Source organism: Mandrillus leucophaeus, unplaced genomic scaffold (assembly GCF_000951045.1).
Source record: "Mandrillus leucophaeus isolate KB7577 unplaced genomic scaffold, Mleu.le_1.0 Scaffold1704, whole genome shotgun sequence".
NCBI classification, from domain to species: domain Eukaryota; kingdom Metazoa; phylum Chordata; class Mammalia; order Primates; family Cercopithecidae; genus Mandrillus; species Mandrillus leucophaeus.
The window spans coordinates 24,063-51,659 of record NW_012101704.1 but is presented as its reverse complement, the minus strand read 5'-3'; the positions used below and the strand labels follow the sequence as shown (position 1 = coordinate 51,659).

General features: G+C 43.4%; 2 protein-coding genes across 2 annotated transcripts in view; both read right to left on the bottom strand.

The window, feature by feature from the left end:
• LOC105537322 (ribosome biogenesis protein BMS1 homolog) overlaps positions 1–693 on the bottom strand; it is a 48,881-nt gene extending 48,188 nt beyond the window's left edge. The window contains exon 1 of the mRNA XM_011976900.1: positions 19–693. The gene's annotated coding sequence lies outside the window, so the exon portion shown is untranslated. The remainder of the gene's footprint in view (positions 1–18) is intronic.
• Positions 225–26,528, bottom strand: LOC105537323 (leucine-rich repeat protein SHOC-2-like). Its single transcript, XM_011976901.1, has 9 exons — positions 26,320–26,528; positions 22,966–23,116; positions 21,651–21,808; positions 12,401–12,519; positions 10,452–10,534; positions 10,071–10,185; positions 8,780–8,920; positions 7,143–7,236; positions 225–345 (listed from the first exon to the last, which is right to left on the bottom strand). Exons 1-9 carry the CDS (start codon positions 26,526–26,528, stop codon positions 225–227), a joined length of 1,191 nt encoding a protein of 396 aa, XP_011832291.1.
• Positions 26,529–27,597: the final 1,069 nt, after the last annotated feature.

Below are 27,597 nucleotides of genomic sequence, written 5' to 3'. Positions count from 1 at the left end.
CAGCCCGCTGTACTGAACCTGCTGGCAACTGCGACTCCTCAGTTCAGCATGGACACCGCCGGAAACGGAAATTCACCGTCGCGCCGACTCGCCGGAGGGAAACAAGAAGGCAGAAAAAAGGGACCGGCGTGGGGACGGCTTTCAGGGCCTGAAGAAAGACTGCTGAAAAGCTGAGTGCGGACGCAGGCGCAGTCCACGCAGTGCGTTTCACCGGGTCCGGGTACTTACCGAACCCGCTCCACCCCGCCCTCGGAATCCGCGGCCTCAACTTCCGCGGTGGGACTCTGGAGCAGCGTGCACCGCACTCGCCCAAGTCCTCGCCGAAGGCCAGGGCGGCTCTGCGGCCTGGCGCCGGTTAGTTAGTGTGGTGCAAAAGCCGGAAGGAGACACATTTGGTCTTGGCCTCCCGGCAGTCACCGTGCCAGGGACAAATGGACTATCGCTCGATTTGGGGTCCACTTCCTCCTCTTTAAAGATGCGAGATGAGGGGGATCTCGCATCCTGGGGTGCCCTAAAGCCCTCTTTTGGCAGGGCGCGGGGTCTCACGCCTGTAATCCCTACACTTTGGGAGGCCGAGGCGGGAGGATCGCTTGAGCCCGGGAGTTCAAGACAAGCCTGGGCAACATAGGGAGACTACCTCTCTCTTTCTAAAAAAAGAAAAAAAAAATTAGCCGCGTTGTGCCGGGCGCCTGTGGTGCTTGTGGTCCCAGTTACTCTGGAGGCTGAGGTGGGAGGATCGCTTGGTCCCAGGAGGTGGAGTTTACAGTGAGCTGAGATGAGCCACTGCACTCCAGCCTGGGTGACAGAGCAAGACACTGTCTCTAAGAAAAATAAATAAAATAAGGCCCTCTTTTGCCAGGACCAACAAACCCTGAGGGCAGGGACAAACTGACCAAGCCCAAACTGCCTCGCCTTCCCTGCTCCCAGGAAAGGGCTTTCCCTGAGGGAATAGAACATCTTGCCTTTTTTTTCCTGCACAGCTTTGCCTTCCCAGGGATCCGCCCATTGCCACCTGAGGAAATGCCTTGGAGTCCATCTAATCCCCAGCCCAGCTACTTGGGATGCCTACAGAGCGTACATTGTCAGAGGATGCATCTTCCTGTAGTCTTAGAAGGTTTCTTTTCAATATGATCCCGCTGGTGCATTCAAGGCTCAATTCTACACCAAAAACTAGGCCCACTCCTGTCACGAGAACCCCAGGCATCAGGTCCTCTCACAGGCACCTTGTTCTGGCCTTCAGCAGCCCCCAGGTATTCACTCCGCATATGCTATATACTGGGTGCTGGACTAGAGAGGCTACCTACGTGGCACATGCTTCCCTTATCCGTGAAGAGCTTAGAATATTGTAACTTCTTCACACTACACCACTTACTTCTTGAAGATTTCAGTATCCAGGTAGATAATCCTTCCAACGTCATTTTGGTCTCATGAAGCCCACTCCAGTCCTCTGCCCTACCTTAGCTTCCCCCTCCCTCCATGATCAGACCTTAGACCTTGTCAGGTCCAAGGACTGCAACCCCCACAGTATCCCACTCTGACCACCACCTCCTGTCTATCCAGGTCACTCCCTATACCGCCCTGAAACAAAACTCCTGCAACCTTACCAGCACCTCCAATCCAGATCTTACTACCTGTTCACTGTTTCTTCCTTCCTTTATGGCCCTCTCTAGTGAGCCAGCTTAAACTCCATGGCCAACCATTCTCATTAATCCCTTGCACACCTCCTTAACTCATGCACCTCCCTGTCACCTTCTATCTGCTTGGTAAGATGGGGGCACTGGATAAACTCAGCTCTCCATCTATTCCATGCCACAACAATGCAACTAAACATGGCTGGAGGAAAACAGGACCATGCCAGCAGTCCTCACTTTAATCATTCTTTGCCTGGTCTATTCAATCTCCCATTGTTCCAGGTGAATATTTCACACTTCCTTCTCTCTGTTCAATCCTTCCCACTGCCTCTCCCTTCCTTGCCTCCTGCTTTACTAAGAGAATAGAAGTGGTCAAAGTCTTCCACAGACTCCCACCTCCACCTCCACCCATCTGCCTCCTATTGCCTGCCTGTGACTGTGGATGAACAACCGCTATGTCCAGCCAAAGAATCCTGCACTGGACTGCTGAATCCCATCATCTCTTACTGCTCCAGGGTGTCACTCCAGCCAGCCTATCCTTTCTCTAACATCAGCAGTATTTTCCTTTCTACTGGACTCTTCTCATCATCACACAACATGCAGCTATTTCTGTCATCTTCAAAACACAGAAATTACTCGACCCTATTTCCTATACCAGGACCTGCACCTTTTCTACGTTCCCTTTTGCAGCAAAACTTCATAAAAGAACGGTCAATACATACTCTGGCCCCTCTCCTATTCTCTTTGATTCACTTGTCTCACAGGACTCCACCTGCAGCCCTGGATGCTCTTTCTCAGCTGCCTTTGCTGGTTCCCCTGCTCTCACTTGTTTAAATTAGAGCAAGGCCATAGGTTTCGGGCTTCAGTTTTCTTTTCTTCTGTGTCTATACTTATTCCCTGGATGATCTCATTCTGTCTCAGTTTTATATTCCATCTGTGTCAGTAATTGTTATGTATTGGGTCTGTCCCTGCCCAAATTTCATGTGGAATTGTAATCCCCAATGTTAGAGGTGGGGCCTGGTGGGAGGCGATTGGATCATGGGAGCAGAGTCTTCATGAATGGTTTAGCACCATTCCTCTAGTGCTGTTCTCGTGATACAGTTCGCACAAGATCTGGTTGTTCAAAAGTGTGTAGCACCTCCCCGCCCCCCACTTCCTCCTGCTCCAGCCACGTGAGATATGCCTGCTTCTCCTTCAGCTTCCACCATGTTTGAAAGTTTCCTGAGGCCTCCGCAGAAGCTGTCGTGTTTCCTGTACAGCCTGCAGAATAGTGAGCCAATTAAACCTCTTTTCTTATAAATTGCCTAGTCTCAGGTACTTCTTCATAGCAGTGAGAGAATGGACTAATACAGTTATCAATTTATTGCATCTCTGCTATAAACTCATTCTTCATTGCCTGCTCTGCAAAAACTGAACTGGGCCATTTAAATATTTCCCTCAGACATGATGTTAGGTTTTGTCAGTAGAGAGCAATGGAGAGATCTTGCAGGCGAAAGCAGTCTTTGTTCCTGGTTCTCCTGTGCTGCTTGGCCTGGCTCCTGCAGGTGGGGGTCTTCTCCAGAAACCCAGTGGCCAGTGCCCAGCAGGTCCCACTCCTCCCACCAGCTCCAGGCAGTTTTGTTATAGAGTAACTCTTCTGAGACACCGCTCCTTTCCCCAGCACCTAAAGAAGTATTTCTAGTAAGTTCCAGTGATATAGCACCAGTGACTCTCCTGACATGCAGAGGGCCATGACTGGGTTCCTCTGATGAGGTGCAAGGGAGGTGCACTAAGAGGAGAGGACTCTCCTGGGCTCTCTACCTCAGCCCTAGACTAGTGGTTGCTCCTTCTATACTTCCTACTAGTCTGTGCCTGGTTACTCCACTTCCCTGTTGCAATGAACACTTCTTTATATACACGTTTCCTGTTCAAATGACTGTGGGGCTTCTCTTTCCTAATTAGACTCTGACCAATACACTATCATTTGCCAACAACTCCCAAAGTTTTATCAATGACTCAGACCTCTAACCTGAACTCCAGCTGCCTCCATGACATATCCATTTGGATATTTAATAGACATTTCCAAAGTGATATGCCAAACAGAACTCAGGATCTTCCCTCTCAAACCAACTGCTCAGCAGTCTTATGATCTCAGTTGATGGCAATTCCATCCATAAAGATGATTAGTCAAAATGCCTCCCACACACCTTTGTCTGTTCGCTTTTTCTATCCTCCATTTCCAATCCATCAGAAAATTCCTGTTGACTCTACCTTTGAAGTACAGCCAGAATCCAACCACTTGTCACTACTTCCGCTGCTACCCCTTTGGGCTGTGCCCCATGCAATCACACATGGATGACTGTGAAACCTTTCTCTTGGCCTCCCTGCTCCCACCTTTGCCCTTGAACAGTCAGTTCTCAATGAAGCAGCCAGAGGGCTCCTGTTAAAACATAAGGCACTATTGGTAATTTAAATTGGTATAAATGCTTTGGAAATGATTCAGCATGTCTATTATTACTGAGCATGCACTTACCCAGTGAGCCAGCAACACAAGTAGATACAGAAAGGCACATAAGAATGTTTGGCCGGGTGTGGTGGCTCATGCCTGTAATCACAGCACTTTGGGTGATCAAGGAGGGTGGATCACGACACGAGGTCAAGAGATGGAGATCATCCTGGCCAACATGATGAAACCCCATCCCTACTAAACATACAAAAAATTAGCTGGGCTTGGTGGCACGCACCTGTAGTCCCAGCTACTTGGGAGGCCAAGGCAGGAGGATCACTTGAACCTGGGAGGTGGAGGTTGCAGTGAGCCAAGATTGCGCCACTGCACTCCAGCCTGGCAACAGAATGAGACTCCTTCTAAAAAAAAAAAAAAAAGAAAGAAAGAAATGTTCATAGCATTATCCAAACTGGGAAAAACCCAGACATCCACTAGCAAAAACCTAAAGACAAAACTGTAATATATATTTACAATGGAACTATATAGAACAATGAAAATAACCACCACATGCACCAACATAGAGGATACTTAGCGAAAGAAGCCAGACGCAAAGAAGAACGTATCAGTTGATCCATTCAAAGCTTGAACCCAGGCAAAATTAACGTGTGGCAACAGAAGTGAAGCTAATTGTGACTTTTGTGGAGGAGGGAATGTATAACTGGGTGAGGGCTGTTCTGTTGCTGGTGCTAGCTGATGAGTGTGTTTACTTTGTAACTATTTACTGAGCTTTAATATGGCAAACTGTGCTCCTAGCTATTTAGCCAACTGATTTGAAACTTACATTCACACAAAAATATGTGTAGCAGCTTTATGCATAACTACCCCAAAGTGAAGTCACCAAGATGTCTTTCAACAGATGAATGGATGAACACACTGTGGTATCCATACAATGAAAATCATTTGACAATAAAAAGAAGTGAGCTATTGATTCACACTATAACATGGATGGATTTTAAATGCATTTTGCTAAGGGGAAAGTCATCCCCAAAAGATTCTGTTTATATTACATTCCAGAAAATGAAAAACTGTAGGGATGGAAAACAGATTGGCAGTTGCCAGGGGCTGAGGAAAAGGAAAGATTAACTACATAGAGGATGCACAGGAGAATTTTAAGGGGATGGAACTGTTCTGTATCATACTGAGGAGGTGCTTGCATGACTATATCCTGATCAAACCCATGGAACCATACATGATGAAGTGGGAACTTTAATGTATGCAAAATTTAAAAATTAGCCAAGATGTCTGGAGAATCCCAGGATGGAATGAAGCTTGTAACAAATGACCTAACTTAACTATAAATGTATGATATAACATCACTGGAGCAGGTGAAGAAAAAAGAAACTGGCCTAAGTAACTTTGGAAAGTAATATTATGACTAGAAACGGAAAGACTGAGGATGAAAGGAATTGTCCACAAACATTGTACTTTAGTTGGTGAATTTGTTTTTCCAAGGGGTATGCACTAACAAGTCAGAGATGGCTTTACTTGCATATTAAGATTGAATAAATGAGTCATGGATAGTGAGAGTCAGATTTCTCACTGTTGGAGAGAGAAGTCACAGTGAGCAAGGTGGGGAAGCTAGAATGAACACTGTGGTGCTGGATTAGAGTCAAAATGTGTGTGTGTGAGTGCGCATGTGTGTGTCTTAGCTCTGCCTAGTGTGCCCCAAAGCAATGACATCCCAGCATTAGTGTGCACACTGAGCTCCCAGATCTTGGTTTCTAAAACCATTCTCCGATAAAAGGAACCAGAGCTCCTTGGAGAAATGGCTGAGTCTAGGGCTAGGGTAGTAAATACATAAGAGGAGCCTGAAGCATCTTGTAGCGCCAGAAAGTAAGGAAATTGCTACAAACTGAAGGATGTTGGTGTGTCAAAAAGGTCAGAAGCCAACTTACTGAGCTCCCAGTGGCTGAGCTGGAGCAGGGTGAGCTGGTGGGAGGCAGGGTCTGGGTGAGAGGGCTGGTGGGAGCTTAGGGCATCATGTAACTAACCAGGGAAATCCTTGGAATGGGAATCAGCCTGGCAGAAATAAGAAATTGGCAGAATGTTTAGGAGAAGCATGCATTGGGTGGACATTCGTGTTGAGAAAAAGAATGATGGGGCAAGGGTATTAATCAGAGGTGGCAGAAATGGAGGCAGAGGATGGGAGGTTTTTCTGACAGCAAGTTGCAGGGGGCAGAGCATCAGGGAGAAGTAGCCCATGGAAACCAGGGCTGAACAACGGTCCCAGAAGGGGAGTTTGGTAGCAGGTGGGGTTTGTGAGAGATCAATAGAGGAGACTGCTGGGCAAAGTCTAGGGGTTCCCATAGTCTCTGGGAGTTAGAAAGGACCAAGGGATCTTACCAAAGGGAACTTTGATTAGTGAGTGAATGTGGGGCCCTTTGACAATAGGTGGGAGCTCTGCATAGCACGGGTGACACTGGCAGACTGCTCAGTGGGCTCTGTCGAGACCCGTCAAAAGCCCTGCTCTCCTGCGGTTTGGTTTTGAAAGGAAAGGGTTCATCAGAGCCAGGTCAGGGATTTCTGCAGGATGGGAGCCTCACTTGGGGGCTGATTGGAGATGTCAGGTAAAATGTCCTCCTTAAGGAGGGATTGATTCAAGTGGGAGGGGCAGGAGCCCTCATCCAAAGGCAGTGTCTGGAGGTAGGTGAACCCAAACTCCACCCACCTTTTCTCTTATTCCACTGGGGCTGCTTTAACAAAATACCATAAATTTCTATGGCTTATAAACAACAGAAATTTATTTTTCACATTTCTGGAGGCTGGAAGTCCAAGATCAAGGCACTGGCAGATTCCACATCTCCTAAGGCCTGCTTCCTTATAGATGGCAGCTTCTAGCTTTTTCTTCTCGTGGTAGATAGGGAAGCCCTTTTCTCTTCAGCCCATTATGAGAGTACCAATCCCATTCATGACGGCTCTACCCTTATGACCTAATCACCTCCCACAGGTCCCACCTCCTAATACCATCTCATTAAGCTTTAGCATATGAAATAGGTTGGGGGTGGTTTACAAATAGTCCAGAGTACCTTGTGACATCCTGAAGGCCAGAGTCAGGGTGAGAGGGCCCCTTCCCTCTTCCTCTTGGAGAGTGAAGCAGGGAATATGAAGGGAAATCAGAGTCTGTTTCAAAGGATATCGCATGTTAGTGAAACACTCATATTATAGATAGAAAGCCTGATGCCAAGAGAGCAGAGAGAATGGCCCAAGGCCATACAGCAATCCATTGGTAAAGGGGCCAGCGCATATCTCTGCGGCAGGAAATAGAAGTTTTGAAAGCACCCTTGCAATGACTATAATGATACAAGTGACCACTACTACATGCATTCTTCCATTTTTCACAACCACCTGTGAGGTCAGTTTTGTGTAGCCCGTTTGACAATGAGGTCCGAGAGGAACACAGTGTGTTGTGACGTTGTCAAAGTCAAAACACCTGCCATCCTGTCTCTTATACACATCTAGATGTAGAGGAACACAGTGTGTTGTGACGTTGTCAAAGTCAAAACACCTGCCATCAGTGCAGCCACTGGCTAAATTTCAGGTGTGCACACAAGGATTTCATTAAACTTGATGAGCGGTTCTCAGAGCCAGACCAGGCACTGAGGAGCGAGGCAGCTTTGAGGAGGAAGTGGCACTGACGCTGGAAACTTAGGTTCCGATGGGGACAGACCTAGGAGAAAGAGGACTAAGAGTGACAGGTGGGAGACAGAGTGAAATTATTCAGAGGAGGGAGAGGCAGCTTTTCTCTGAAGGCTGAGTGGGTGGAAGTGAACTTCGTGGATGAAAGAGGGCTCAGAGTCTAAACATCTCTGAGAGCTGAGAAGCTATTTATCTGGCCTCTGGATGTGTATCTAAATGTATATATTTTTTTCGGTCAAAATGAAGTCACTTACAGACTATATTTTAAGTGAAAAGATTCTGCAATTTACCACCTGCTGGCTCTGACCCAGGATGGCCCAGCCCTTCCTTAGTTTGCACTTCTTTCCTCATGAAGTTAAATTGTTTTCATGTTTTTAAGGTATGCATTTTGTAGTCAGTGAGCTGTCATTTTACATTCTTTGCCCATATCTCCTTCCCTTTAATAATTATGGATTATGATCTCCCATTTACATCCAGGAAACTTCAAGAGGTTACTGAGGGTTGCCTTCAAGAAAGGGTTTGTAGCCTATCTGAACTTGTAGATTTCTTGGATAATTTGATGCATGTGCAGAAAAATGAATTTTTTTTTGCTTTCACACACATTAATATTAGTCTGTTCTCACACTGTTAATAAAGACATACCTGAGACTGGGTAATTATAAAGGAAAGAGGCTTAATTGACTAACAGTTCCACATGGCTGGGGAAGCCTCATAATCATGGCAGAAGGCAAGGAGGAGCAAGTCACATCTTACATGATGGCAGGGAAGAGAGAATGAGAGCCAAGGAAAAGAGGTTTCCCCTTATAAAACCATCAGATCTTGTGAAACTTATTCACTACCATGAGAACTTTATGGGGAGAAACCACCCCCATGATTCAATTATCTCCCACCAGGTCCCTCCCACAACACATGGAAATTCTGGGAGCTACAATTCAAGATGAGATTTGGGTGGGGACACAGCCAAACTATATCAGATTCAATTTCACATATTTTTGGACCCAGGAAACCCCACTAAGGCCAAGATTACATATGCTTTTCCGGAGTCTGCTTCTGAAGTCTTCAGGAGGCTCCTGTGGAGAAAGGAGCTGGTGTCCAATCCAGTGGACCTGTGGGTGGGATGGGCAGCTTCCTCCACATTCCCTGTTTTCCAGGCTCAGGGGGGCAGCCACTGGGAAACAGGATGCAGTCAGGTCACCTGCAGGCCATTCACCTACCAGAGATAAGGCTGCCAACAGAACTCTTAGTGCTGATGGGTGTGCTCTGTGTCTCACTCTTCCTATGCATAACCATTAGCCACATCAGTCTGCTCAAAACCTTCCTAACTTCCTGCCATCCAAGGTCCTTGCTTCTTTCATTCATTCAGTCAATGTTTTCTGAGCATGTACTGCACCCCAGGGAACAAATGCAAAAATGCCCCTGCCCTCCTGGTGCTTGCATTCTAATTTCTAAAAAATGGCCTCCTGAAACTGCCAGACTTGTTTAAAGAACTGCTTCCTCAATGTGTTTCTTAAAAATGATGGTATTTTGGGGGCAGAAAAGCAAATAATCGCAGTTTGAGAAAACAATGTGGTTCAAAGGATTAAAGAAATTAGAGGCTATAGAGGGTCTGCACGAGAAAAGATAAGGGAACTCGTGAACCTTTTGGAGTGGAATGAAGCAGTAACAGAATGACTGGCTTGGAGGTTATTTCTGACGGGGTATATAAACCCACTCTGGAAATAGGAATGACCTGGCAGAGGATTAGGATTCAGTGGCCAGAAGTAGGACCTGTTCCCAGCAATAACAAATTTAACAATTCCTACTAGAAATGGGATCAGGAGAGAGGGAAATTCACGATCAGCAGAGGTATCAACATCTTCAAGTAGCCGTAACAACTACTTTAATTTTTTAGTAAAAGTTTTTCCAGGTCAATAAAAAATTAAGGGGTTAAAAAGTAAGAGTGATACTTAGATAAAGTTATCAATAACAACCAAGACCCAGAAAGCTTACCCAGCTAGTCAATGAGGAACCACGGATAAGGCTCTTACTACTAACCCCATGCTTTTTCCACTACATCATGCGGGGAGTTGAGCAGGGTCATCTTTCATCAGCAGTATCTAAGACATGGGACACTACAGCTGCAGAACACAGCATAGGAGAAGGTCAAACTTATAACAGCTGAACTCTGGTCAATGACACATGGTTCTCAAATGATCAGAACTGGGTGTCTAGGTGGGGAGTAGTTGCCAAGAAGAGGAGAGAGGTTGTTCGGAATTGCTACATTAGGATAATTGTTATTCATGAAACCCAGAACTAAGTTCATTCATCAGCAACCTTACCTAGCTCCGGGGGCAGAGTGGGGAGGCGGTTCCCCTGAATGTGGACCTCTTTAAGCTGGGTAAGCTCCCTGATTTCCTTAGGCAGTGAGATCAGGTTGTTATCCCTATTGTTGAGCTAAACAGAAGAAAACAAGGAGTTGTCAACACATTTTCACTTTAAAACGTGCTCCACAGAAACTCTCATCCTCCTCCATGTCCTCTCTTCTACTAAAACTCAGTCTTTTCCATTTGTTTACAAGTGCCGGTAGATAATCAAGAAACACTATCAGGAGCAGTGGTTTATTCCTGCAAAACAAACCTTACTCCTGCTCAAATTGACTTGATTCTATCCTTAAAAGGCTGCAGCAGTGAATTGATTTTCTAAGAATTTAGATAACTTACTGTCTGCATCTTTGTGAGCTTCCCAATATCTGGTGGCAGGATTTCAAAATTGTTGTCACTCAGATAGAGTGCACACAGGGTGGCTGCAAATTAAACAGCAATATATAAACAGGGTGGCAGGGAACCTAACCATTTGAGGTCTGATCAATACGAGGGAGTCAGCTTTGATTAATAACGCTGGCTTGGTGAAAAGCCTTTGACATACCTAGGGCTCCCAATGATAGCAAGCAGGTCAAACCAAGATTTACTGGCTTATCGTGCATCCGGTGTGTCCAGGAAAACATCTATATCCAAGAGGACTGATGCAATTAACAATGTGGGCACTAGCATTTTGGGGCACAGAGTTTTAACGCATTTTGAAAACAGATTGCTATTTTTCTCATAGATTACTTTTGATTCACATTTATATCTCCATTTGCATCCAAAGTAAAACAAAGAAAACTACTGTGCCACTTTTATGGTTACCTAGGGCAAAAAGGTTCTTTCAAGTGAATACAACTATGTTAAAATAGACCTTTTCCTATGTAAATAGCACTGTGTTAAAAATTAATGAAAGGCTTTCTGGTGATGGAGGCTATAACCATAGCTCATCAGTTCCATAATCTGACTAATTATTACTGCTTGTTTCTACAGCCTTAAGGGCAAAAGTAAATGAAGACAAAGGGGCTAAAATAATGGCATGAAGTTAACAGAGTAAATCCTAACTTAAGCAGAATATCACTAGTCAGAAATTTGTTCACAATTATTACACAATGATAATATGATTCCAAACTACTGAAGGCTAAAATTCTAAAGCATCTGTTTATCCTCAACCAAAAAAACTGATTATAATTAGGTGTATGTTTTGTTTATCAGTATTTATTTATTTCTTATAGATAAGAATCTTGCTCTGTCACCTAGACTGGAGTGCAGTGGGTCACTGCAGCCTCAAATTCCTGGCCTCAAGCCATCTTCCTACCTTCGCCTCCCAATTACCTAAGATTACAGGCACATGCTACTAATTTAATTTACATGGTTAATTTTTAAATTTTTATTTCTAGAGACAGGGTCTCTCTATGTTGCCTAGGCTGGTCCTACACTCCCAGCCTCAAGTGATCTTTGGAGCTCAGACTCCAGAACTGTACGTTAATATAACATAATAAAAACAGGTGCTCCACCACCCAAGACAATATTTTACAGTTGGTTTCATGTGCTTGAGAAAGTCATAGAGAGATAATGTACATAAGGTAAAAAGTGAAAGTTTAGAGACCAGCTCAGAAAATTCAGATTTTCTGAATGCCATATAAGTTACTAATTGAAGAAATAGAACACTCATTTAAAAGAAGCAAACCTTGTCTGAAATAGTGCATGAGTTCCCAGAAGAAATCACTTTTTTAATTTTCAAAAGCATCTTCAGCAAGAAATTTGTTGGCATATAAAAGAATAAAATGTGGCCAGTAATTTCTTAATGCCTGTGTACTAGATAAATAGGTCAATAAGAGTACTTTTTAAAAGGCTGAAGATAAGAATCCCAGCTGGAAATTTAAAAAATTTGGTTAGTGATTTATTAATAAATATTTTTATAAATAATTGATTGTGACATCCTGGGCAAATATCGCACAAAGAATTAATACCAACATGGGAGGGTACTTTTTTTTGGCATGCTATTTAAAAAGAAAGTCAAGTCTCTTAGCTAAATGTGAGGCTTGATCTCATTTCGGTACATAATCTCTCTCAGAATGTTAATATGACATTACTAAGTCCACTTCAGCCCAATGGTGTCACATAATGATATATCAAATGTACATATTGCTGAGCTACAAAGGAATATTCAAAAGGAGTCTCTAAAGTAAAAAATATCTCTGTCCAGTAATTTCTCTTGGAGTTTATTTAGGTCCTGGCAAATACATTTCACTCTTAGAACGCAAAGTATAGTGTTCAGGAGATTTATAGAACTGAAAGTTTCTTACTCAGGTAGAAGAAGTTTCCAGGAAGACAATTTTCGTTCAAGTTGTTGTAAGTCAAGTCCAGAACCTCAAGAGCTGGCAGGGAGCTGAAGCCTCGTGGCAAAGTGTTCAGCCTGTTCATGCTGTTGCAGGGGGACAAAAATCTGTTAGGACACCAAAGACATATTTATACAGATTATCAAAGGCACCTCTGTTTCACAGGCTGAAAGTGTAAGACAGTGCCATGATCCTAGAGTCACTTTATACTGTATTTTTATTTTTTATTTTTTTGAGATAGGGCCTTGCTCTGTTGCCCAGGCTGGAGTGCAGTGGCACGATCTCGGCTCACTGCACCCTTGACCTCCCCAGGCTCCTCTCACTTCAGCTTCCCAAGTAGCTGGGACCATAGGCACACACCATCACACCCCACTAATGTTGATATTTTTTGCAGAGATGGGTTTTTGCCAGGTTACCCAGGCTGGTCTCAAACTCCTGAGCTCGAGCCATTCTCCCACCTCGGCCTCCCAGAATGCTGGGAGTATAGGCATGAGCCACCAAGTCCATCCTATTTTTTTTTAATTAAAAAAAGAATTTATTTAAAATTTACATTGACAAGTGAAGATTGTACATACCTATGGTGTACAACATGATACTTCTGATATATGTATAATCCATTGTGGAATGGCTTAAATCACACTATTTAATATACACATTGCCTTGTATCATATGCTTGTCATTTTTTTTGTGTTTTGTGGTGAGAATACTAAAAATTCATTCTCTTAGCAATTTTCAAGTATACCACATACTGTTATTGACTGCAGTCACCATGACGTACAGTCCATCTCTTGAATGTACTTCTCCTGTCTAACTAAAATTTCGTGTCCTTTGGTTAACATTTCTGCAATTCCCCTCTCCCTCCAGCCTCTGGTAACTATTTTATTCCCTGTTTCAATGAGGTTTACTTTTTTACATTCCACATATAAATGAGAGGATGTGGTATGTGGTCCTATTTAGACTAATAAGTTTAGTCAGAGAGCTTATATATTCCTGAAACATTTGAAAATTTCTTAGTTGTCATTTTTCTCCAATGGCGAAATTTAATCACTGTTTTACAGAAAAACTCAAACCATCACAAAATATCTGTCCTTGTAAAGAAAAATTTCCTTATGAATGTAGTGATAATATCTCAAACTATACACATTGAAGCTTTGTAGTTTTCAGACTTTTGTTTTATTTCATTTCCTTTATTCCTTTTAGAAGGGATAATCATTTTTTTTTCCTACAACTGCTAACACTCAAAGTTATCTTCAATTAGAATGGTGATGGCCAGGGGCTGGAGGGAGGGGCAATGGAGAGATGTTTTTTAATGGATGTAGGATTCAGGTTTGCAAGATGAGAACATTCTGGAGATTGGCTGAACAACAATGTGAATACGCTTAACACCATTGAACTGTATACTACAAAGACAGTACTTTTTTTTGTTTGTTTTTTATTTTTTGAGATGGAGTCTCACTCTGTTGCCCAGGCTGGAGTGCAGTGGTGAGATCTCAACTCACTGCAACCTCTGCCTCCCCAGTTCAAGCGATTCTCCCACCTCAGCCTCCTGAATAGCTGGGACTACAGGCGCGTGCCACCAAGTCCAGCTAATTTTTGCATTTTTAGTAGTGAAGGGTTTCACCGTGTTGGCCAGGATGGTCTTGATCTCTTGACCTCGTGATCTACCTGCCTTGGCCTCCCAGAGTACTGGGATTACAGGCGTGAGCCACTGCATCCGGCCAGACAGTATATTTTATGTGTATTTTATCATAACTTAAACATTTTTTAAATCATACAATTGACCCTTGAGCAGCATGGGTTTGAACTGTCTGGGTCTAATGACACATGGATATTTTTCTTCTGCCTCTGCTACTCTCCTGAGACAGCAAGACCAACCCTCCTCTTCCTTCTCAGCCCACTCAACATGAAGAAGAGGATGAAGACCTTTAAGATGATCCACTTCCACTTAAAGAACAGTAAATGCACTTTGTTTTCCTTATGGCTTTCCTAATAACATTTTCTTTTCTCTAGCTTACTTTATTGTAAGAATGCAGAATAGAGGCGGCTGGGCGTGGTGGCTCACACCTGTAATCCCAGCACTTTGGGAGGCCAAGGAGGATGGATCCCAAGGTCAGGAGATCGAGACCATCCTGGCTAACACGGTGAAACCCCGTCTCTACTAAAAATATAAAAAATTAGCTGGGTGTGGTGGCGGGCACCTGTAGTCCTGGCTACTCGGGAGGCTGAGGCATGAGAATGGCGTGAACCCGGGAGGCAGAGCTTGCAGTGAGCTGAGATCGTGCCACTGTAGTCCAGCCTCGGCGACAGAGCGAGACTCTGTCTCAAAAAAAAAAAAAAAAAAAATGCAGAATAGAATAATAGAATACATATAACACACAAAATATGTGTTAATCGACATTTATGTTTTGGTAAGGCTTCCTGTCAACTGTAGGCTATTAGTAATTAAGTTTGTTCAGGATCAAAAGTTATGCGTGGATTTTTGACTGCATGGGGGGTCAGTGTGTTGCTTCCTCAAGCCACGTGTTGTTCAAGGGTCAATTGTGTGTGGGTGTGTGTGTGGGTGTGTGTAGTGTGTGGGTGTATATGGTGTTGTGTGTAGTGTTATGTGTGTGTGTATGGGGGTGTTATGTGTGGTGTGTGGAGGGTGTGCTGTGTGTGTGGTGTGTGTGGGTGGGTGTGGGGTATGTGTGCGGTGTGGTGTGTGTGTGTGGTGTGGTGTGTGTGTGGAGGGTGTGGTGGTGTGTGTGGTATGTGTGTGGTGTGTGTGTGTGGGGTATGGATGTGGTATGGTGTGGTATGTGTATGGGGTGTGTGTAGGGGTGTAGTGGTATGTGTGTTTATGCAGTATGTGTGTGTGGTGTGTGTGAGGGTGTGTGTGCATGTTTGTGTCTGCATGTTTCCAGTGAAATCTAAGGAAATTTTTTTCTTTTTTAAAATCATACTTTAAGTCCTAGGGTACATGTGCACAACATGCAGGTTTGTTACATAGGTATATATATGCCATGTTGGTTGGCGGCACCCATCGACTCATCATTTACATTAGGTATTTCTCCTAATGCTATCCCTCCCCTATCCCCCCACTCCCCAACAGGCCCCAGTGTGTGACATTAAGGGATTTTTTTTCTACACTATCTTTTATCCTTTTCTTTAAGCCCCTTATTTTTCTCAATGCAGTTCCCTTTGAGCATGCTTAAAAGCCAATTAAAAAAAAAAACTTTAATAAAAGTTGACAGGTATTGAAAGGTGGAAGGGACTGTGACAATAAAAATCATTCCAGTCATCGATGCTTCTCATAACAGATCAAGCTCAGTCCAGTCCTACCAAGCGGGCCTCACCAGAAACAGCTGACAGCAGAGGGGGAAACCAAAATGGAAACGTGGGTTCCCCATCTCAGGAAGAAAATGTCCCAGACAGACTACACCCAGCAAAACTACCTTCACGACTATCTACTGCCATGACAGCAACAATGAACATTCTCCATGAAGTCACAATTTGTGAAGCACATTATGGCAAGTACTTCGCTTGTTCACTAAAACTACCTTGTAATACAGGCAAGATGGAGCTTGTAATTAATGCCATCTTGAGATGAAAAAACAGCCTAAGAGAGAGTAAGGAGCAAAGACTTCAGAAGTGGGTGACATGTGTCTGGAAGCACCCTGCACCTCACGGAGGCCAAAGCCACTCCAGACCCGTGGGCTCCTATGCAAGGATTCTGAGAAGAAGTGCAAGTCAGAGACAGCAAGGGAGGTAGGGAAGCATACACTAGGTGCTTCTGTCTTTAAACACTGCTTTAAGTTATCCGTTTTTGAAAACTGATGATTCCTTAACATTTTTCCCTACAAATAAAGAAATACACTTTTGCAATATTAGGTATAGGAAATCCACAGTTGAACAGGCTTAGAGGGAAGAGGCATCTCACTTAAGAGAGAGCTCCCATTCAATCTCCAGCCCAGAGCAAGCCTGGAGCCCCTCCACCTCTTGGTGGCAAGAATCTACTTGCCAAAGGTTCCTTTTTCCTTTGAGTGACAAAACAATACCAACAACGTGTAAGGAACACAGCAGAGTCCCACGTGCAGCTGACAGCAGTATGTAACAGTAGTAGGCACACCACCCTGGGGGGCAGAAAGGAAGCCCTTAAACAAATGCTGAAACTTCAGAAGAACTGCTAGCAACAGCTCCAGCTACAAAGCGGGCAAGGAACTGCAGAGACTTCTGGCCACCTCTTCGGAGGCCAGACCATGTGCACGGTGACCTGGTGGCATCTTTCTGCAGAATGAAGGCTGGAACATGCTGGCTGTCCCCCTTCCCCTCAGCAGGTGCTAACATCCATCTCCATCCATCCACATTTCCACATGTGGGAATTCCACGTTCAGGGCCCCACTCTGACACTGCTAGCAATCAAGGTTTCCATGAGAGGTTACAGGGGGAGTAGGAACAGAATGGAGCTTTAAGGTAGGAGACAGCTAGGTGAGGAGTCTGACTCCAGTACTTGCCAGCTGCGTGACCTTGACCAAGTTACTCAGCTTCTCTGAGACCGAATTTCCTCAAGTATAAAATAAGGCTGATAACATCTTCAGGGCAGGATCACTGGGATGATGAGAGAGAAAATATGTGAAGCACCCAACACCCGATCCATGGCTCACACGCGGCTTCTCAGGAAAGGAGAGCTGCTGCTAGAATTATTTTTCAAAAGATTTGAGAGAAAATTTTGAATCAGCCCTAAGCGAGCAAGCTCACCTCATGACAAGCCACTTGGGATGGTCTGAATATCAAGTGTGGTTTTACTATTTGTGCTGTGCTTGCTTAATCTCAGGTGACTTCAGGTGTTGAAACATAAAGCTTCATAGGGCTCAGCTATGCCAAGTGGTATCAATTCTTTGTTTGCATGGGAAGATTTTTCAAATGCGTGTTGGAAGTGGGCAAATGTCTGCATATGATGGAGAAATTTATAAAACCAGGATGTCTAAGGCTATTCAGCATCTGTTTTCCTTTTCTTCTAAAGCCCCAGAAAGGTCTGTACAGACTCCTTTTCAGAGCAGTTTCTTCTCTGCAGGTTGTCTTGAACACCTCCAGCTTCAATAAAACCTTCTTGGCTAAAGGCACTAATTTTCTCAACTCCACAGTGACCTACTCACAGTTATCAAAAATAAATATTAAAAAAATCTAGGCTGAGCCCGTGGCTCACATCTGTAATTCTAGCACTTTGGGAGGCCAACACAGGCAGATTGCTTGAGCTCAGGAGCTCAAGACCAGCCTGGGCAACATGGCAAAACCCCGTCTCTACAAAAAAGACTACAAAAATTAGCCAGGTGTGGTGGCACCTACCTGTGGTCCCAGCTGCTCAGGAGGCTGAGGTGGGAGGATCACTTGAGCCCAGGAGGCATAGGTAGCAGTGAGCGGAGATCACGCCACTGCACTCCAGCCTGGGAGACAGAGCGAGACCCTGTCTCAATAAATAAATAAATAAACAATCCAAATCCATAAGTACCCCACATGGTACTTAATAAAAACTTCTATGTGTTCATGAGACAAGCTCTAGCAAAAAACAAGGTCAAACGTTATTTCTGAATAGTTGGGCACAGTGGTCCTGCTGTGAAGTTATCCTAGAAATAATCATCAGCATGGGAACATGTGTGGTTTCACATTTTTTGGAAAATAACTCTAGGAAATAAACTGTATTTAAGCAATTAAGAATAGAAATAAACTTTCTTTTATTTATTTATTTCTTTTATTATTCAGCCTAAAATTATCTCATGTCTTACAACCAACAGAATAAACTGCAAATACTATATAAAACTTTGAAAGCAAATTCATATTGAGGGTGCCTTTTGGATCACGCATACAAGTGGCTTGCCTGCTCCATTTTGTGATCTCCTGTGTGTATGCTTTCTTTCACCCTGGCTCCTTAGGATAAGGAGTCCTCCCTATAACTTGCCTTACTGTGTGAACATAATTCTTCATGCCATTTGAGGACAGAGGCATCCTTTAGTGAAACCCATCTTAGCTCCTTTCCCTAAGAACTGGGAGGTTTTCTTCAAACTTTGACAACGCCATCTATGCAGCTACATAATTAAATACAAAAAGCTTTACACAATCAATAAAACGACGACAGCCAAAAGTGTAAACAACTCCAAAGAGAACAAGAAAGCAACTAAGATGCATTCATTGAAAAAGAAAAGTTTAGGGCTGGGTACAGTGGCTCATGCCTATAATCCCAGCACTTTGGGAGGCCAAGGCGAGTGGATCACCTGAGGTCAGGAGTTCGAGACCAGCCTGACCAAGATGGTAAAATGGCATCTCTACTAAAAACACAAAAGTAGCTGGATGTGGTGGTGCATGCCTGTAATCCCAGCTACTTGGGAGGCTGAGGCAGGAGAATCGCTTGAACCCAGGAGGTAGAGGTTGCAGTGAGCTGAGATTGTACCATTGCACTGGAGCCTGGTCAAGAAGAGCAAAATTCTGTCCCCAAAATTAAAAAAAAACAAACAAACACACACACAACAAAACAAAACAAAACAAGAAAAACAGAAAAGAAAAAGAAAAGTTTACAGCTCTGTCCTACGGTGCCTCAAATCAAACAGAACAAAACCTGAGCTTATTATTTTCTCCACAAACCTGTCTCCATCTGTTCTATTTTTCAGCTGTCCAACACAGAAACGTAGGTATCATTCTATCCCATCAGTTACTGCTGTCAATGTTACCACCTGTATAGTTTTCATATAAAATCCCTCCCTGCCTCCACTGTCACTGTCCTAGTTCACATGGGACATGAAGCTCATGTTCTTACTGGTCTCCTAACCTCTAGTTTCCCTCCCTCCACCCTCTTCTCCACACTGATCTTTTGTAGGAAAATCTGACCATATCTCATATCCACTACTCGGCTATGCAAATTTCTCAATTGTCAGCATGATAAAATTGGAGCTCGTTTATTTATTTATTTATGTATTTATTTTTGAGATGTAGTATCACTCTGTCACGTAAGCTGGAGTACGATCTCAGCTCACTGAAGCCTCTGCCTCCTAGGTTCAAACGATTCTCCTGCCACAACCTCCTGGATAGAATAGCTGGGATCATAGGTGCACACCACCACACTTAGTTAATTTTTGTATTTTTAGTAGAGATGAGGTTTCACCATCTTGAGGAGGCTGTTCTTGAACTCCTGGCCTCAGCTGACCCACCAGCCTCAGCCTCCCAAAGCGCTGGGACTACAGGCGTGAGCCACCATGCCCTGGAGGAGCTTGTTTATTTAGCACAGAGGCCTTTCATTAGCACTTTTGACTCCCTGTCATTATTATAAACATTTATTTGTTTATGATTGGTTTCCTCAACTGTAATGGAAGCTCCATCAGGGCTGGATGGCCAGTAGCTAGAACCACGCCTGGTACACACTGGGAACTTAGTAAATCCTCATTCACTGAACAGCAGATATCCAGGATTCCCTGTCTAGTCTGACCTCTGACCTTACAGCTGCCTGCCTCACACATTATACTCAACAGTGCCCAAAACCCGACAATTCCTAGGCCCCAGGCAGGCAGTGCTGTGAGCGTTTAAATATGTCATTTGCGACTGGGTGTGGTGGCTCACGTCTGTAATCCCAGCACTTTGGGATGTCACGTGGGTGGATCACGAGGTCAAGAGATCGGTCGAGACCATCCTGGCCAACATGGTAAAACCCTGTCTATACTAAAAACACAAAAATTAGCTGGGCATGGTGGCGTGCGCCTGTAGTCCCAGCTACACGAGAGACTGAGGCAGGACAATTGCTTGAACCTGGGAGGCAGAGGTTGCAGTGAGCCAAGATCACATTACTGCACTCCAGCCTGGCGACAAAGCAAGACTCCATCTCATAAAATACATAAATAAATTTTAAAAAAGGCAAATATCTGGCCAGCATCTATTGCCACTCCACATCAATCACTAACTTAACCAGAACATTTAGTGGCTAAAATTTAATGAATATACGACTTTGCACAGAGACTGAAGCATGAGTGGGCAGTTTCATCTAACAGCTGTGCCAATGAAGATGGAATTCTGATGCCGCAGTTCCAATTTGGGTCTATGGATGTGTTGGTCTGTTCTCCCATTGCTATAAAGGAATGCCTGAGGCTGGGTAACTTATAAGAAAAGAGATTTAACTGACTCATGGTTCTATCAGCTGTATAAGAAGCATGGCAGCCGCTGCTTGTGGGGAAGCCTCAGGGAGCTTTTACTCATGGTGGAAGGCAATGCAGGAGCCTGTGTATTACATGGCAGGAGAAGGATAGCACGAGGGATCTTGCAATAACTCACTCACTATCATAAGGACACTACCAAGAGGGGATGGTGCTAAACCATTCATGAGAGCTCCACCCCCATGATCTAATCACCTCCCACCAGGCCCCACCTCCAACACTGGAGATTACAATTCCACATGAGATTTGGTGGGGACACAGATCCAAACCATATCAATGGAGTCTGATGGAGCCTTTAGACCCATAACCTATGGGGTTCTCTTCCCAGCTTGGCCACTAACCTCAGGGGTGACCAGAACCCAGTCCCTTAGCCCCTTTGAAAAGGCTTGGCTTCCTCTGTATAAAATGAAAGCACTAAAACTTGCCCTCCCTACCTCACAAATGTTGAGAGGATCAAGTGCTGCAAAGCAATACATGAAGACAGGTTATCATTATTATTATTTACTGCTACCTGGTTCTGCAACCTCAGTTGAATCAAAACTCCTCTCTTCACCTTGGCATAAAGAAAGACAGAGAATTTTCACCTCTCAACTACAGAGAAGAATTGCAAAAATGAATGAAGCAACATTAGGGAATACATTCTTCCTTCCATGGCATGAAGGTGCTTTGTAAACCACACCTATTTAACACAGAGAGAAAAAAAAACAACCATATTACAACTTGTCTGCCAGTTCATGCTAGGCAAGTAAGTCCCTTCTTGGTCAAGAGAACTGAGATAAAATTTTACTGGACACAAAATACAGTAAAAATGTAACTTCCTTATTATGCCAACTATTAGCTTCTCAATTAGCTCTCAAATATTCACTAATGTAGGCCACGGAAAGGATATATTAAAACAATAAAACATTTTTTAAAGCCCAAAACACAAAAAGAAATTAGAAATCCACTTCTGTGCAATGATATAAATGGAATTCCTCCCCTGGCCCTACCCAGCACACCCCTTCCACTCTCTTCCTCTCCATCCTTTCCCCTCCACTGATACTCACCCAAGGTTCAGGTGTTTGAGTTTTTGATGGCTGCTGATCTGTGTGGGCAGCTCCTTGATCTGGTTATTTAAAAAGCTGAGCATTTCCAAATTCTTCAGTTCTGCTATGTTTGGTGGTACCACCATGGAAACATAAATGTGAATCTGGGAACAGAACTCCTAGCAAGGGATGGCAGCAGCACATTTTGCTTTTCTTCAAAGCAAAGAAAGATATAACTCCAAAAGGACCATTGAATTCACCTATCAGTCTTACTTATTTTTTATGGGTTTTTAATAAGCTATCGCTCACTTCTGAGTGGCCGCTGAAATGCTTTTTCGTGTATCATTAGCTAAGTGCTTGGCATAGTTTGTTTCAGATGGACAATGAAGAGGGAAACAGAGCAAAAATGCACAAAAGAGAATTTGTGTACCATAGCAGCCTATAAAATTGAATATTATGAAGCATACATACTTATAGTGGTCGTATAGGATCTTTTAAGTGCAATTGTTTTTTTCCTTTTGGTTTTCTTGCATTGCCACCAGAAGAAAGACAGCAACCTCCAAATCCCTTCCTGGGTGACGTACATTGAAGCTGTTTAAATAACCCAGTATCTGAAGAGCTGTCCTCTTAACATTGCATTATATTAGCTCAATTTTAAATAATGAAATATTCGACCTCCCTAGTTTCTGATTTTGGCCTCTGGAGTAATGTATCTTGATCAACACCACACACACATGTAGACACACACACATACATACACATACACACACACAAAGGTTACATCAGATTAGCAACAGATCGATATACTGTTATTATATAGAAATAAAAAAGTCAACTCAGCAGCATGCTATGAATACTAGTATGCAGATCAAAGGTGAAAATCAACCACTGGGGACCTGAAAGTTTCCTCCTTCCTTAGTATGTGTATGTATGTGTGTGTGTGTGTGTGTATATATATTTATATGTGTGTGTGTGTATATATATATGTGTGTGTGTGTGTGTGTATATATATATATTTATACTTGAAAATACAAATGTAAAAGCCAAAGACATCTTTATCTCAAAAGCACAAACTATAAATTGGCAGCAGAAGGACTTTCCATAGGCTGTAATTCATCTATCCCATTTGCTATTCAATCATTCTTCAAACATTTGTATGGCGATAAGCTTGGCCATGGTTCATGTAAACTCTGATACCAAGACTATCCAGGTAACTAAAAACATGAACAGGGGCCTGGAGCCCAGCTCGAAAAAGTGTGATATCTCATATCAGTCAGGTTTACTTCCCATCCCATCTGCTTCCTCCAGGGGTGCCCCAGGAGGCTGGAAAACCAACCTGCTTGCCTGCAGTCAGACCAAAGTGCCTGCAGGGCTCATTAACTTCTTTTTGGCTGGAAGCACCTCCACTTTGCTGGACAGGCTGGAGAAACCAGAGTCCATCTGATTTCTGGACTGACACGGCCCCTCCCTGAGCAACAGCTTTACTCCTAAAAGGACATGTATCTATGGCCATTGGTTACATCTGCAACAAGCATGAGCCACCCGGCACTGCAGTTGATGCACATTCACAAAATCAACAATCAATCAGCTCAAGAACAGCTTCCCTCAACCGGCCAGCAGCCCACAAACTATCTCCCCTCCACACGAAGAATCAAAATCAACTACTTAGGTTATAACAATTGCATTTCAATTCTGTTGAATTGAGTAAGGAAGATTCTGTTCTATGATCTAAAATTAATAATTCCACAACCAACAGCTTAAGCATTTTAGGAGTTTATACAATAATAATTAACAGGGTGTGTTCTGGGGCTGGGCTATCTGATGGACAGCCACTAGCTACATGCAGCTATTTGAATTTAAACCCAGATTAATCAAAATTAAATAAAACGATGAATGCTATTATTTGGTCACAGCAGCCACATTTCAAGAGCTCAACAGACACATGTGGTGTCTAGTGGTTCCACTACTGCATGGCAGGGATACTGACCATTTCCATCACCACAGAACGTTCTATTAGACAGCCCTGCTCTATGGCAGTGGGTCTCAAACCACAGAGACATCAGAATCACCAGAGGGCTTGCTGAAACACAGATGGAGGGGTATCTCGGAGTTTCTGATTTGGTAAGTTTGGGGTAAAGCCTGAGAATCTGAATTTCCAGCAACTTCTCAGGGGATGCTGATGTTGCTGCTTTGGGAACCATATTTTGGTTCAGAAAACTTAATTCATTGGCAGCGTCAGGATAATCAATCCAACACATATGTCCCTTACCCTGTGCAATAATGCGATGAGTATAATAATCAATCTTATCCAAATGAAGACGCCTATTGAGCTGGGGGATTGACAAGAATGAAACACATGATACTCTAGATAGCTAATACGTTCAATGTGGGTGCCACAAGCAAACACTTTCTAGTCAACTTCTGCTTCCCCACACAGGATTTTATGCTAAGATTAGTATTGCTTAAGATGGATAACTCCAGATTTCATGCCTGTGCTGTGGATGGAAAGCATCATGTGTTCAGAGCAGCTTCTGGCTTCCCGGCAGCCGTGGGTGTGCGTTAGCGTGGTGCAGGGTCTAGTGCTGCCCTTCTGGAGCTGAAGAGAACCCGGCTGTCGCTGGTAACCGTATGACTCTAAAGACCAAAGTGTGACCCCCTGACCCTCCCGTGGGCTGCACCCAAGCACAGCTCCCATCCTTATGTTTTTGTGTGGTGCCTGCTGCTCCCAGAGTCTGCCACTCCTTACAGCTTTGTGTCTTTGTCTCAAGGGCCACAAGATGCTTTTGCTCAAAAAGCACCCCAATCAGCTGCACCCAAGCTGGTCTGTCTGTGCCATCACTACCACCCAGCATCCTACCGTTAGGGCTCAGTGTTTTGAAGTATAGCAGGTGACATTTCTTTGCATGACCACCCTTGGTCACTATGAATTAATTCAGTGTGCACTGAGTGACTTAATTCAGTGTGCTAGGGAATTCAAGGCTTTTCTCCTCTGGAAAGCACTTTATATGCAAAAAAAGAAAAAAAGGTCATTTGTAGTTACAGTGATTAATTACGTTTGTTTTCTGGCCAAAAACACAAGGTGGATAATGAACTTATTACATATTACCATAAGAGTTTGAAGTTCAAAAGTATACTAATGATAACTGGCTTCACAGATTTTATGGGATTTCACCCAAAGCAGCTATTAAAGGAGTGAATTACAGTAGTTCTAAGTTATTTAAACATAAAGTTTATGAAACAGTGAAATTCTCATTTAGAAGGTTCTACATGTTCCTCAAGGTAAACATAAAATATCAAAATATCTAAGCATCTACCCCAAAAAGGCCAACAAATAATAGCTTTATAAGTAACAAAGTTCTCCAAATATTATTAGCTTTATAAGTAACAAAGGTAATGCTGCTTTCAGTTAATAAACAACAAGTATTTACTGAGAACCTGTGCCCCGAAAACACATGCTCACTCTATCCTAGTATGAGCCGCCTCAGGATTCTATAGCCTAAGTCACTTTAGTAAACAAAAAAAATCCCTGGCTTAACTCACTGCAACACAATGGTCCTACTCTTTCAGCAGCAATGTGAAAAATCAATTACATGAAAATTAGAGGAAAAAGTATAAGCAATTAATAAGGTAGATTTTAAAGTATAAAGCCAAACATGCAAAAATATATGTTCCTGAGCTATAAAAGGTGTGTATGCATAACCAAACAAATCTCCTAAAAAACTGACAAGCATAGATTTCTTCTCCTCCAAGGATATAAAAATTAATTTCTGAATCTTGTGTTAACTTCCAAAGCATCTTCAGGAGGACATATGAACTCTGAATTCTTGCAGGAACACCGCTTCTAAATTGATTCCAGTTCTGATGTGCTACCCCTCCAGCAAAGCCGTACTTGAATAAAGAGCTTTAATTGGGGAGCTGGGAGGGAGAAGCAGCACCGAGAGGAAAGGAAATGGCATTCAATGGCATTCAGTGGCATGGGGAGGAAGTGACACCCAGCGAAGGGTAAGAAAAGGAAGGGTAGGAAAATTGCCCAGGAAATTCCAAAACACTGGGAAGAGAGAGAAAGAGAATATGAAAAAAAACTTCAACCCATCAATGGAGAAAAACAAGCTCAGTGTTATAAAAGGAGTGATCTAGGCTCTTTTATGTGAGTACACGTCTTTATTATGTATAATATATATGAATGTATATCTACATGTAAGCCTCGATTATTAGCATTACGTGGTAGACAGTAAGCAAGTCACATTCTATCTTGCACTCTTACACACACACATAAAAAGCATGTTTTGCCATTAGTTTCTGTCTTCTTTTACAATTAAGAATTAATCTAGCTGGGCGCAGTGGCTCACACTTGTAATCCCAGCACTTTGGGAAGAAGCTGAGGTGGGTGGGTTACTTGAGCCCAGGAGTTTCAGAACAGCCTGGCCAATGGGGCAAAATACCACCTCTACAAAAAATTAGCTTGGCATGGTGGTGCATGCCTGTAGTCCCAGCTACTCAGGAGTCTAAGGTGGAAAGATCACTTGAACCTGGAGGTTAAGGCTGCAGTGAGCTGAGATTGTGCCACTGCACCAGCCTGGGCAACAAAGAAAGACCCTGTCTCAAAACAAAAACAAAAACAAAACAAAACAAAAAAACAAAAGGGAATTAATCCAGCAAGAGGACAAAACTGGACTGCTTCTCTTCCTACTGGACCTTATCTTTAGGGTCGCTGCATGAGGAGGGCAGGAAGGGGAGGGAAAGGAAGAGGCCCAGGGCTAGGAAAATCCACCAAATCCACATAGGAGCTTTGATCTTTCCCTCTGAACTAACACAACTATGGCTTTTAATCTTAGGAACTGTCCCTGTTCTTCTACTGGAATGAGTAAGGATCCAGAGCCACAGGAACACTTCGTCCATGGTGCTCCTAGATTGACCTGATGGGACATCTCAAGTGCACACACACATCACTTTCAGAGACAGCAGGGGACATGGTGGAGCAGCCACTTGGAAGCCGTGCAGAAAGCTCTGTCTTTCCCTCCTTCTGGTCATTTAACCACTTTACACCTGTTTCTTTCACGTGATACAGAGTGAGGGTTCAACAAATTTGCTCTTTCCCTTTCATCTCCTTCTGAAGTTATTACATAGGTGTTGTTCTTGATGGTCCCGCAGGCTGTGGGGTGCCTTGTATTTCTTTCCACACAGGGCTGGTTCAGTTGGATGAAAAGGAGGGCTTCACAGAGAAAGATGAGCATTCATCTCAACTTTCTGAAGGATGAGCAAAATTCAGAGAGAGGGGTAGGAACTTCAGATTTTAGAAAAAATCAGGTGACTAGAACAAAGAATATTTAGGCAGGGGGAAAAAAAAGCTAAAGAAATAGCAAAAAATTAGACAAAAGAGGGTTCAGACTGAAAACAGCAAAATGCAAGGTCAATGAATTGGTTAACTGGTTATCAATTGTATTCAAGTGGTTTTGGCCTACGAAGCTAAAGGAGAAAACGAAAAATGGAAATGGGAAAGGTATTCCCTTTAAAAAAATCTGCATGTGCCCACACCATGTTCCATTCAAGCCTGGGAGCTACAGGATTACAAATTCTTATTTAACCAAATGTAAATTTAAGCAGATTAATAAGGAGGCACTTAGCAACATTTTTAAAGAAGCCATCAAGAATGAGTTCTGTGATGCATTAAAAATCATCTAAAGTTTCATACAAATTTCCAAGAAGCATCTCCTTTAAGAAATAGCATCACTAGACCAAGGCAGACAGATTGCTTGAGTCCAGGAGTTCAAGACCAGCCTGGCCAACATGGTGAAAGCCATCTCTACTAAAAACAAAAACTAGCTGGGCATGGTGATGCACGCCTGTAGTCCCAGCTACTAGGGAGGCTGAGGCAGAAGAATCGCTTGAACCTGGGAGATGGAGATTGCAGTGAGCCGAAATCGTGCCACTGCCTTCCAACCTGGGTGACAGAGTAAGACCCTGTCTC

Bases quoted from the DNA above. Each gene is read 5' to 3' on its own strand.
- LOC105537323 (XM_011976901.1), bottom strand. From the start codon at position 26,528: ATGGACGAAGTGTTCCTGTGGCTCTGGATCCTTACTCATTCCAGTAGA. The intron at 21,809-22,965 runs GTTGGTTTTCCA...ATCCCTTGCTAG, and splicing joins GTCTGACTGCAGGCAAGCAG to GAGTTCTGTTCCCAGATTCA. The intron at 12,520-21,650 runs GTGAGTATCAGT...CCCCTGCAACAG, and splicing joins CTCAAACACCTGAACCTTGG to CATGAACAGGCTGAACACTT.